General features: G+C 38.4%; 1 protein-coding gene across 5 annotated transcripts in view; it reads left to right on the top strand.

Annotated features, from left to right (window-relative positions):
* hspa12a (heat shock protein 12A) overlaps positions 1-8329 on the top strand; it is a 51685-nt gene extending 43356 nt beyond the window's left edge. For all 5 annotated transcript variants that reach the window (XM_046402007.1, XM_046402009.1, XM_046402006.1 and 2 more), the window contains 2 exons: positions 1988-2091; positions 3112-8329. In XM_046402007.1, the coding sequence (XP_046257963.1) occupies positions 1988-2091; positions 3112-3743 (736 nt within the window). In that variant the 3' untranslated portion in view covers positions 3744-8329. The remainder of the gene's footprint in view (positions 1-1987; positions 2092-3111) is intronic.
* Positions 8330-13850: the final 5521 nt, after the last annotated feature.

Genomic DNA, 13850 nt, shown 5'->3' with positions numbered 1-13850 from the left:
AGTTGTGTGTCATAAGATAATCCTTTTATTAGTCCCATAACTGGGAGATTGCATTTGCATAACAATGAAAACGTATGGAGTGTTTCCTTCCTATCGACGATGGGGAGCATATTAAGGCTGAATAATATTGGCCCGAGCACAGAACCTTGGGGAACTCCGTGACTAACTTTTGTGAGTATGAACGATGCACCATTAACAAATTGAGATCAGTCTGATAAATAGGACTGAATCCAGCTTAATGCTGTTCCTTTAATGCCAATTAGGTGTTCCAATCTGTGTAATAAGATGGAATGGTCAGTGGTGTCAAATGCAGCACTAAGGTCTAACAGTACAAGGACAGAGATAAATCCCTTGTCTGATGCCAGTAGAAGATCATTTGTGACTTTGACCAATGCTGTTTCTGTGCTATGATGAGCTCTAAAGCCAGACTGATAATCCTCAAATAAGCTATTGCTATGTAGAAAGTCGCGTAGTTGATTGGTGACTGTTCTCTCAAGGATCTTTGAGAGAAATGGAAAGTCTATGGTTGCTTAAAACCTCTGGGTCAAGTGTGTGCTTTTTAAGGAGAGGTTTGACTACAGCTACTACTGGGGTACATAACCTGTTATGTAACAGACAGGTGCTAAGTAAGGGTAAAATGTCTTTGAGCAGCTTAGTAGGGATGGTGTCTTAGATATATAAGTATAAGTGTATATATACACTTCACTTTTGAGTTCAGGATGGAAGAACTTGACTGGCCCACACATTTCCACAGAAGCAAAGGATTGGGCCTTGATCATTGTGCTGATATGATCTGTAATACTATGTAAAGCTTTATGAGCTTTTGGACTGTTTCAGGTCATTTTGCTTTTGTCTAAACCTTGGAAAACAGACATTATGGTTATGGACAATTGTAGAATACAAAGCTGAGATAAAGATTCTACCTCATTTGAAATTATAAAATGATTATAAAATTGAAAAGTATAAATGTATAAATACTGCAAGTTTGGTCATCAATTTGAGTTTATCAGCGCTAACAGAAAAGATATTAATGGTGATATAACTTTTCACTTACAGCCATTAGAGAACTATAATGTCTGTCTTCTGGGTCAACCATGGAGTCTAGATTTTAATGGGGCCGTCTCATGTCTGTGTAGATTTCCATAATGTCCCAGTGAGGGACATTAAAATATATTAAAAAAAAACTGAAAGCCCTCAGTGCTCTCAGACTCCTGTGATGCCTGACTGGAAGTAGTCTGTCCCATTGTGCTGGAAAGCTAACATTAACACTTAAATGTGCACATGCTGTACATGTATCACACACATGGGATCAAAACAGATGGTTAGCATGGATTCTTACAGGATTTATGATTCAACAGGCAGACACAGAGGCATGCGATTGTAGGCCTCAAGAGACAGGACTGAGGAACACAGCCTTCAAGAATATCGATTACAGTGGTCCACACAGAGCCTGGGCTGCCGCTTGTCTCTGATTGGTCAGAACAGTTTTGAATCAGCATGGCAGTTCATCATTCTAATGACTAAAGATATTGCCTTGCTGTTTCTATGGTGCAATCTGTGTGCAGAAGATTTTCAAGATTTATATCATGTGATTCATTGAAGTAAATGAACATTTTTTATGAACTCAGCTTTCTTTAAAAAAAAAATGTAAAAAATGTCATTTGTGGTGTGTGTGTGTGTCTGGTGTGCAGAAATATATACTTAACCAACTCAACCCATGGCCAGCCAACTTTTATTGTATTTTCACAACTGCTGAGAATACTGCTGTTATTTTGTTTGTAATTGTTGTATATACAGAAAACCTTTTGTAGGAACACATTTGATTGTACTGAACAGCTTAGTTTTTCACTGGTTTTTCACTCGTATTTGAAATTCATTCTCTTTAATGTTGTAATGGTGGTTTTGCAGATGAACTTGGTTTGCTGAAATGTCGTAGCCTGCATAACTGATTTCTCTCCTCTCCACTGCTCTTCTTTGTCCTCTCCAGTGTGGATTTTGTTAAATGGTCATCTCAGGGGATGCTGAGGATGAGTCCAGATGCTATGAATTCCCTCTTTAAGCCTACCATAGACCACATCATCCAACATCTCTGTAAGCTACATTTATAATAACACCTCAACACACACACACACACACACACAGGCACATACTGCGTGTGTGCAGTATGTACTGTACCCTCACCTTTGTGGTCAAACAAGTATTTTGGCTGGAAATAAAATGTTGTGTTTTTTGAATGTGTACCTCCATGAACAGTTGGATAGTGACAGGAGCAGCTTATGAAACTCAGATCAAACTTTCAAACTAGTGTGGATTAAATTTAAATCAAGATTCAGTCTCTTTCTTTATTGTATCTTGCCTCAGATATTTCCAGAAAGATGTTATAATGTACTGTTTAGTTGTTTTTCTTGGAAAGTGGACCAAACAAAATCAAGCACTGCCAAATTTGCAGTACATTGCCAGCCAGCCAGAGTAGTTGTGCATTGTGGTTGTTGTATTTATTTTTTTTTACATATATACATTTTATGCAAAATGAATCACAGACCTTTTTGTCTGTTTTCTCTCATCATGTGCCACCAATTTAAAAAAAAAATGTTTGCTTCTTTCTACTGCATAAACAGCCTAGTTTGGTGAAAGGACCATCCCTCCAGCTGTGAAATACTTCTTTAATAATATTGTGAAGTAATTTACTCAATTTCAAAACAATCACAAGTGACTGTAGATCCTAAAAATCATGGCTGGACATAGTAACAGCTAAAGACATACTGGGGAATGTTTTTTTTTTTCCGTTCTTTCTTTTTCTCAGTTTTCACAGTGAATGGTTATCTCTTCCGATGAGCAGGTGGTCCCCTGCATGGTCTGCTCTGCCACCAATGTATGAATATGTTTGTGACTGGGTGAATACTGGCTCGTGTTGTAAAGAAAATAATAGAATAACTAGAATAACTGAGATATAAGAACAGTCCATTTACTGATTTAAAGTCAGACAGGCACAGTCTCATCATACATTAACTGTTACACAACATGGTACATGTATGAACAACAACAAAAACTCATGTAGTGCGTCATGTGTTCAGTCATTTTCCTCATTGAGATTCTGTTTTTCTCCTCCAGCCGAGCTGTTTGAGAAGCCAGAGGTCAGCGACATTAAGTTCCTCTTCTTAGTGGGAGGTTTTGCTGAGTCTCCCCTGTTGCAACAAGCTGTCCAAAACATGCTCCAGGGCCGTAGCCGCATCATCATACCCCATGATGTTGGCCTCACCATTTTGAAAGGTGCTGTGCTGTTTGGCCTGGACCCCAGTGTCATTAAAGTCCGCCGTTCACCCCTCACATACGGAGTGGGCGTCCTCAATCGCTTCGTGGAGGGCAAGCACCCACCGGAGAAGCTGCTGGTCAAGGATGGTACGCGCTGGTGTACCGACGTCTTCGACACTTTCATTGCTGCCGACCAGTCCGTGGCACTGGGTGAGATGGTAAAGCGGAGCTATACACCAGCCAAGCCCTCACAGCAGGTTATTGTCATCCATGTCTACTGCTCCGAGAGGGAGAGCGCAGGGTTCATCAGCGAGCCTGGCGTCAGGAAGTGTGGGACGCTTCGCTTGGACGTGAGCGGAACGGAAAGCACGGCACCACGCCGTGAGATCCAGACACTCATGCAGTTTGGTGACACAGAGATTCGGGCCATGGCAGTGGATGTGTCCACCGGACGCACTGTCAAAGCTAGCATTGACTTCCTAAGCCATTGAGAAGGGAACGAAAAAGTTGATGTTACATTATAGTTGGAAGGAGTTGAAATGCAAACATACTGCTCACACACTCACACACACACACACACACACACACACGCATTGACAAGCTGGGGATATTTACTGGAAAGTGGTAAATGTTAATGTATCTAAAGGCTCAGTTACTCTCAGTTCCAGTGTATTGGTACACCGTTTGAATGAAAGTGTAAAACTTCATCTCAGTTCCAGGCTGACATACTGTAGAATCCTTGTTATAAAAAGGAGAAGTCTGTATGAACTCAGTGTGTATTAGGTCCGTCCCTAGTTTGCTGAGGAGCTCCGTAGTGTTCGCGTTGACACATTCATAACAAACCCACATGAGCTTTGTTGAGGCAGGTTTAAGAGCTCCTGACAGGAAATATGAAAGCTTTTTCACTGTCGATGTTTGATCAATTCTCTGCCTTGATCCATCTTTACTTTCTTCTTGCTTTCTTTTAATGTTTTCTGTCAGATTACAGCAGATCATCTGTCCACTGCAAAATGTTTTGTGTGATAGAAGTATCAAAATGGTCACAATGTTATTTCATCAAGCCTTACTGGAAGGACCTACTACATGTTCAAAACTTGCATCACCTCAACATAGGGTAGAGCTGTTAATGCGTCATACTGCTGCCAGACATTTCCCAAAGCGTACTACTTTAGATCCAGACAGCAATTAGTAATAGAAATCAACTACAGTGAACATGTAGACATCTTTCTTATCAGAGTTATGTAATCATTGCATGGCAGTCTACGTGGTACTTTGACCATCAGTTAGGCTAAACCGTTTCAGACAGTTAGCTTCCATTTTTAGCTTGTTCATAATGAGAAAGTATAATCCTAACAAGCACTGTATGGCTGTGGATAAAGATGGGACCAAGAGTTGAGCCCTAAACAACATCCACATATTATCACCTTGGTGATGGTTAATGTGAGCAAACTAGTCATATCCAGAAGACATGGAGCAACATTAGCATTCATTAGGAGCCGTGCTTGTATTTACCAGATGAAGATTCAATATTCATTCTCTATTAGCTCCATTTTTGGTCTCCACCAACTCCTAAGGAAAAACATATCTGTCTCATTAACTGCTAATCGCTCCACTATGTTCACCCACTAACTGTGTCTCTGCTGTTTGATGGGAAGGGATGCATTAAAGTCAAGTGGATCTCATCCAGACACTGAAAGGTACTTGGATAAGATGTAGAGGGATGTGCCAAAACAAAGGCAGCTGATGCCTTAGGAGTGAGACCAGGCTTGGGGACCTTAAAAGTATAACCATTTAGTCATTTACAGAGAGCCTTGTTTCAAAGTTTTTTTTTTACATCCTTACTTGATGCTAATAAGATTACCTACTCATGTATCAATACATGTTACCAAACAACCGCCCATTTTTTTTCTGTACTGTGGACTACTGAAGCATAGAAATTAGGAATTGGTAAGGTGAATGTTTGTCCAACAACCCAATGTGGATGATAGGCGGTCAGTCTAAAAATTGATGGTATGCTTTGGAGAATGACTGGCAAAAAAGACAATTACAGCTTTCTGAAAGAGGCCAGTTTAAGAGTACCCACAGTTAAATCTGTATCCAGTAATGTGAAACATGCTGCAGGCTAAACCTGAGAGAAATTACAGCCATCAAATGTGCTTAATTGTTGCCTTTATTTGTTATGCTTCTGATTACTAAATGTGGACTATGTGCCGCTTGCTCACTTGAATATTTTGAATCCAGGTGTGACAAACAATGAAATATGTTTATTTCTGTAAATACAGTATTTAAATATACAGATTGTATGTATGATGTACAGATTTTTAGCATTGTTTCAACAGCTTTAGAGCCAAGAGTGTAAGTGTGCACCTGTATGTGTGTGTGTGCGTGCGTGTGTGTATGTTGGCTTACATATGGACATGTGTCAACATTTTTTTTTTTTAATCACAAGCCATAGCATGAGAGGCCAAGGCAGGTTTGATTGCTGTCTTCATTCAAAGTCAGAGATTGGATGTGTTGACGTTTTTATTTTATTTTATTTTTTTATTTTAGTAGCAAAAGAAACTTACCTCCGTCCTTAAAAAGGAACATATACTGTTAAAAGTTTTGAAATGGAAGCTGTGTAATGAAGAAATATTAAGACAAAAGTTTCAACCTACTGCAAATGACTTGAGCCATTAAATTTGCAGAAACAGCTGTTTCTGTGTTAAAGACTGAGACATAGTGAGCAATAATCATTCAAATATTAAACCTTGGTAACAAATCTTGGAAGACCACATCAATAATGCGTTATGGGGGCATTCACTTATAATTCATTATTCATATCTATAATATTTTCTGACTGTTGTGTATCAGAAAACATTATGTGTGTTTATGAGTGTAGTCATAAATCAGTATGATGAAAAAGTTACCAAAGCCTGCTTTCCATCAGATTATGAAAGGGTTAACTTTTGAAGTCTTCATGACAAGCCTAGTAGTGGTAGTAGTAGTAGTAGTGCCTAGTATTAAGAAAGTGATAAGATTCACCCATCAGAACATATAGAGTATTCCTTCACCCTCCTATACATAGCTTATACTTATATAAGCTATGCATAGGACATCATACTTATAGCTTTAAGTAAGTAAGTGATTCACTGAAAGCCACTGCTGTGACATATCTCTTCATCTGCCTCTGTCTGGAGAAACCACAGCAAGACAGTAGAAATAAATCCCCTCCAGTTTGGAATGGCCGCATCATGCAGTGGATACCTTGCTAGTTTCATCACTTTGCTGTTTGTTGTTATCTCCCATTCAATAGCAGGCTTGTATATTTGAATTTGTGACAGCTAATATAATAGCTAGGGGTTTTGTTCTTTCAAAGGAGCAAAGTCTGCTAATGTCAACACTTTACACTAAATTCACGTGTTGAGGTCACAGTATGCTTCAAGGTAACTCCCTCCAAGAAGCCGCTGTCCTTTCTTAGTCTTTGTAGCCTCAGCGCAACGCAATAATTTGTCCGGTCTTGGCTGACAGCATCTCCCCAAACTCCTTCATGGACCGACCAAGTTGTGCTTCATAAAGTTACAGACAATTGCTTTTAGACAATCAGACAAGCACTTAGTTTGAAGCATACTGAGATAATCAGTGCTGATTATTCAACACAAAAACACTGTGCAGATGTACTTTGTCTCCATGAGCTGTTGTTCTGATTCCATTGAAATTCTGCTGTGACCAGCCCTTCCACCTGCCTCGGCCCGTCCTGCTGTGGCGGTTGCAGCTGGATACTTCCAGACCGATGTGTATACCTGATCACAAGTTACATGTTCTAACAAAACTCAACAATACCACACACAAGTCTCTAAGATAGCTGAAAAGGGTGGAAGTAGACATGAAATATCCTGTAAGAAAGCAACATATTACAGTGATAAATACTGTCAAAAACAAAAACCTTCTGCAAAACATTTGACTCAAGAAAAACGCTTAGTCATTGTAAAGTCATTGGCATTGATCAACAATCCCTGCAGGCATATTATTCATTTTGTGCTATAGTGTGCCCAGGATCTTTGTATGTTAAAAATGAGATCTTGCAGCCTGTTTTAACGCCTTTTTCTTGGATTCTTTATTTGAACTGTGAATCGAGGCTCGTCTCGCTTTTCAATGGTTAGTGTACAAAGTTGCACAAGGCACTCTTTCTGCAATGCATGTTCTGCATGTGTCACATAGGAATGACTTTACAACATAGCAACACACAAAATGTTGATTGCTTTTAGTAAAAAGCTTACCACAAACGATGACAGTGATGATAATGATGATGAAGATGATGAAGGTGATGATGATGGTGGTGTTGTTGCAGATGATGCTGTCTGTTACTCTGCCTTGTCACAGTGTTAGAGACTGGTGGGGCTGCTTTGGGAGCTGGAATGGATGGAATGATTTTAATTCTGGTAACTGATAGCAGCTCATAGCTACCAGAGCTGGGCAGCACCTTACATACCTTACTGATAACTAATAAAGTCTGTACTCACAGAGGATAGATATCAAGTGGAAGGATTTAATAACACTATGTTTCTGTTTTTTCCTTGGTTAGATAATTACAATGTAATTTGTGCAACCCTGAGTATTATGTGGTGCACATGTTATGTAGCAGCTCTATACTTAAAGCTATGATAAAATTATATAAAGATGTGTGTAGCTGACATTAGCCTTCTATTTATGGCAGCGTTTGATGTTTCGGCAGTTGAGATGTCAAAACATCTGGTCAGTCAGTCTAAGGTCAAGTTGGTTCACTGAGTTTGATTTGAGGTGGCAGTATGGCCAGCGTGCATCTTGTGCAAGTATCTGCTTAACACTATCTAAAAAAAAAAAAAATACACTAATTCAGATTGAGCTTGTAGTTAGGATGATCCCAGCAACACATGAACACTGTGTTCTTTTAGTTCTTCGTTGATGATGCAACAAAGTTTTTTTTTTTTTAATCTTGAGTTACTTAAATGTTACTTTAATTGTTCTCTTGCAGTTCTCACACAGTAATGAGTGTATTTTGATCAATGCCAGGTATTCACTGTCAATAAAATAAAATGTATGTGTATTTCAAAAAACATTCCATTATGCTGTGTTTTTTTTTTTACTTTGATTGCAGTGGCAAGTGGCACGCTAACACTACTGTTTACAAAGATTAGTAAGAACACAACACTTACCGATGCTTACATGCACAGGCATAGTTATTTCAATTTAATTTCAATTTATTTATTTATATAGCACCTTATACAATCAAAATTGTTTCTAGGTGCTTTACAGAAACCCAGAGCCCGAACCCCCGAGCAAGCAGACAGTGGCAAGCAAAAACTCCCTTTTAACAGGAAGAAACCTTGAGCAGGACCCGGCTCACAAGGGAGAACTATCCTGCTGATAGTCTGAATATTCAATTATTCAGTCAACTGTTCAGTTTAACTTAACCAAATCTCCAAATCTCCGAAACATCAACTTGTGTGAGTTAAGAAAGTGTCCCGTTTTCAGTTTAGTTTTCAGTCTTTTTCAAATAATACGCTGGGCTTGAGAATGGTTCAGTCGGCCAAAGAATTTTTCCTACCTATTAATCCTCAAAGAAGATTTTGAAGTAAGTTTTGGAATTGGTTCAGTAGATGACTACAGTGACTATGACATGATCCTTTCCTTCCTGTTGAAGTTACATCCACTAAAAGCCTCTCACAGGCTGAGACTCAGAATGTCTGACAACATTACTGAAAGGATCCCTACAGAGCAAAATCGTTTTGTTAGACCAACAAAGTAAGTCTTGCTCAGAGAGAGGTCTCCTTCTGAAAAAAAATAATAAATAAATAAAGATGGTGGTAAATTTTTGATAAGATGGCTGGTCATCAAGAAACAAATGCAAAACAAAATATAAATTTCAGGAACTGGACACCATATTAGGTCCCACCATATGAATGAATGGCAAACGATGAACAGATTTAATTTATATAACACTGATCTTTATGTCACAAAATATTTTACCAAAAAGCAACAAAACAAATCAAGATAAATCAGATAAAATGAGAATAAGGCCAAAAGACATAAGCAAAAAGGAAATAAAAATGATAAAACGACAAAAGATCAAATAAACATGAATAAACCATGTATCCTTTAATCCTGGATTACACAACCATTGAAAATTTAACATCAGCTCTCTGAAAGAAAAAAGCTGCTTAACTTCATCGTGGACTGTGGTGTGGACAGACAGTGGGAGTTTTGTGAGGCAATACTGCCCTCATGTGGACTCAATTATACTGGCACTAGGAGCAGTAAAAAGAGGCAAGAAATGCACGCTTCCGTATAGCAATACTTTCAATATTTAATAATTACTTTTTTTAGATTAGGCAGTGATAATACGATGTTGAACATGAGGTGGAATGCTATAGTAGTAGCAATATAAAAGAGTTGAATATGAAATGATCACATCTTTGGAAGAACTGAAATCCTATGACATATAAGAGCACTACGAACAGGCAACAGAGCTCGTGTTTAGGTGACCAGAACAAGAACTGTGCAGGTGATGCAGAGTTGTTTTACCTGTCCAATACAAACAGAGGCGATTACATTGTTACCTTAACTAGTTTTAACTAGTTAGTTAATTACTGCTGACCATTCTGTGGTGACGATGTAACATTTGGTTGTTAAACATTTGAATTAATTGTCTATGCAGTGGTATCCAAACATTTTATAAATTTTGCAATTCATGAAAAGTAGGATCAAAAACCCTTAGTGGACTTAGCCTACCACACCAATTATTACTTTTGTAAAATATTACAAAACATCTACCAATAATCGACCCGTTATAAATTTATAATAAACAATAGGATCGTGTTATTGCTACGAAACATGATAGAGCTTCATGTGGCAGCAGTTGAATTTTAACATAAAGACATTCACGTCATAATATTTGATGTATTCACTGCTGGTATTAAATCTCAAATACGAGTGCGTGATACTGGATTTTTGCCGATATTCACTGAAAAAACTACTTTCTCAATTGTCTTTTATCACATGTTCATAATTAAAGTGTCTCTTTATCACCCTGTCATATTGAAGAAATTATATTAGAAATACACTGGAAATTTTGATGTGATTGCATTGCTAAGCTAATTTTAGCTTTAACATCTCAACAAAAGTAAACACATCATTTTAATGATTTTATTTCTTTGTTAGTTAGCACAGAACACTTTCTAAATAAACAGTAGCCTTATTATATATTTGAGTGTCACAAAATTATAAGTGACTTTGAGTGTAATATAACATAATATAACAGTAATAAGACATATGTTGCAATCTAACATGTCTACAAGTAGATTTGTGACTTAACTGCTAAGCCTTTAAAGAGAAGAAAACTCTCATTTGTTTCTACTGTGCTTTGTAGGTTACAAAATCTCCCTCATTTTTTTTTTTTTCTCTTAGTTCCCCTCAAACACCCCCACCAGTGATTCACCCAGTGGAATATGAAACTAAACACAGCAACTTATTCACTAACCAGAATACATTTACACAGTGAGTGTATTATTCTGACAGAAGTGGTGGTAGAGAGCCACTCAACCCTTTACAAGGCAAGGTTGTTTTTAGCTTGGATGTAGTGTGTGTGTGTGTGTGTGAGTGTGAGTGTGTGTAGGGGTTAGGGGAAGGGGACTGTGGAGACAGGGTGAGAGGGTTGGATAGGTGTGGCCGATTTCCCTCAAATAGCTATGAAGTAGAGTAGTTGCTACAGCAATCTGGAGGGACCCAAACTGTCCAAGTGGCCCTTTAGTTGCCGGCTCAGCTGCCCTCCCACATACGCGCGCTCTTGCTGTTAATGGCAGGGTTCAGAGCTACATGACTAACCAATGAAATCATAGGACGATAACAGGGGGCTTGACACACTTTGTGCTTGTTAAAGCTTCACTTGGTTGAAAACAGACAGAATGTAAGTTCATTAGAATTTGTTTGTTTGAATTGAATATTTGTGTAACCTTCTGAAGTGTTTAGGTGTAAAGGTACACCTCGCCACTTAACATGCATACACCTCACCCACACACACACGCACACACACACACGCACAAACATATGCTGGTATTGACTGATTAAGGCAGACTGAGGGCAGCAATGGATTCCATTTGGGGTGTTCTGTCTACGCTCCCTGCAACAACACATCAGTTTACTGGTGCTTTGTACTTGTGTATCATGAAAGAAACAGCTATCAGTTACAGGTCTCCCAAAACAATGAATGAACTTCCAGCTATACCATAACTAATGTAAACATGTACAGGCATCAGACAATGTCATTTGCATGGACATTTGAAGTTTTTCCAAATACAGCAGCCCTGAAGCCTGTTATGGCATATTTGATCTTGAAAATTCAGAAATAGGATCCAGAACCTGGGGATCTAGGATCTAGAACCTGGGTTACTGATATGTGCAGCAATCCACCATGAAAAAATATTCCACACTCCAAGAGTTTATGGAATAACAAACAAAGTGTCATTGGTAAAACTGCACATTGAGCCAGCATCTGCTTTAAAAATACTGTACTGACCCATGTCTGACCCCTCTGTCTCTATTCAGTAGAATAGAGAATAGATTCCTTTTGTGTACTCTCATATTACTGCTGGAATCCATTTATTTTAAAGGTAAAAAAAAAAATACAGTGGTATTCAAAAGGTATTTTTATGGAGGTCAGATAGATTTACCCATTCTTCTCATGACAGCTTCTGTAAGCAGTTGGACAACTGAAGTCCTTAGAACCTTTGGGAGTTTACTTTTTCTTTGCTCTGTTGGGTTTTGAGGCATAATATAATATGTGTTAAGTCCTTTTTGGACATTCATTTCTTGCTTTTGCCTCAACAACGTGTCTGCGAATTCTTCCCACCTCTCTGTTCATGTGAATTGTTCTTGACAACAAAACAATGTAGCTAACGGCCAGGGGTTAGTTTTGTTGTGCAAGCATTCCCCAGGGGAGCTATTTTTCTCTTACCACCTACATCCATACCTCACTAATTCATGACCTGTCTTTAAATGCTTTATTGGTAACAATGCCACCCCCAAAGCTACTGGCTTGAAGATCAGAAAAAGAAGCGCTGTCATTCGCAAATTTCCTGTGACAAACACACATAATTACAGGAATTAGCCCGCTATTTTGTCATTAGCCTTCACTTTCAATGAGCCAATAATCAAAAGAGAAACAAGAGTCCAAGACAAAGACGGATGTCTTTAGAGGATTTCAAGACACTTTCTCCCCCCACCTCTTAGCCCACACATTCAATTTGCTGTTTTATTAATATTATTAACGTAGTCAAGCTTGAAGCTTTGAAGCCGAGAGATTTTTCTTCTGATTGGTATTGTGTGAGCACTGATGGCTCAGCTCAGGGGAAGTCAGAGTGATTTCAAATGCACTTTGTTAGTACCATGATGAAAATGGCAGCTCGCCTTTTTAAAGCTGTATATTTGCGAGCATGATTACGGGGTGTGTGTTCAAATAAATGAAGCCAAAACAATGACACACAATCAGGACTTCATAAGCCAGCGAAAGGCCACGGACAGATTAATAAGTGCTTTGCAGACCCACACATACACACACACACACACACACACACACACACACACATGCAGAGGCCTTTTGGAATTACAGATATATGTGACACATTAGACAAGATTTTGTGCAGGACCATTCTGTATCCAAATGAGCAGGAGAAAGCAGCGATCTCACCATGTAATTTAATGTTGATGTCTGTTTGCACAAATGGAGTCTGATGTCTTTCATCATTAGTAAGAGTAATATTTACTCTCTCCTTGTTCTGACAGGCCTTGGCAGTGAGGAACAGTTAGCTTTGTGAGGAGAGAGAAAGACAAGGGACGCTAACAGTTGGACATGTCAAGTGTCCCTTGTATTGCTGCTCTTGTTGAGCCAGTTAAAGTGACAGTAATAACACTGCAGTAATGGGGGGGATTATAAATACCAATGAAGTTGTCAGAGATGGTTTTATGTGAATTTATGTGAATTCTCAGTCTACCACAAAGACTGATTAATAATGAATGAAGATTGTAAACCAACAGCTAAATATGCACTTCCTGATCTTGTCACTGATTTTTTTCATATTCAGCAGTGCCGCAACATTGACGTGCTAACTTAAACATGAGGTTATGTATGCACTCTCTCTAACTACACCGTCCCATTTTATACTGTGTTGCTTTTATCTGCTGTGTTTGTAATTGTTTTATCCTTGTCTTATTTGTTTTATTTTTGTATAGTGTCCTTGAGTTTTGAGAAAGGTGCTTATAAATAAAATGTATTATTATATTTATTTACACTCCCTATGAATGCCGTTGTACCATAATTGGCTGCAATTCACCTAGAGGGCACTCCCTAATGAACGGAAGTGAATGGAGCTAAATAGCTAAATTAGTTATTTTAATCTACTTCTAGACAAAAAAAGTCCAAATTTTATTTTAGTTTTTGCAAATATAGTATCAATTATAAATCAGAATTGAAAAGAAAAAATATTAATGCCCCCTAGTTTTTCTTACGAAGGAGACAATTTTGCCCAAAAGCGCTAGCTTTCAGCTAATGTATGCTGATTTGTCTGAGATAGCTAGATAGCTAG

This window comes from Scatophagus argus, chromosome 10 (genome assembly GCF_020382885.2).
Source record: "Scatophagus argus isolate fScaArg1 chromosome 10, fScaArg1.pri, whole genome shotgun sequence".
Classification (NCBI taxonomy): Eukaryota; Metazoa; Chordata; class Actinopteri; family Scatophagidae; genus Scatophagus; species Scatophagus argus.
Note: the sequence above shows the minus strand (reverse complement) of the source record. Positions and strands in the feature narration are given on the sequence as shown.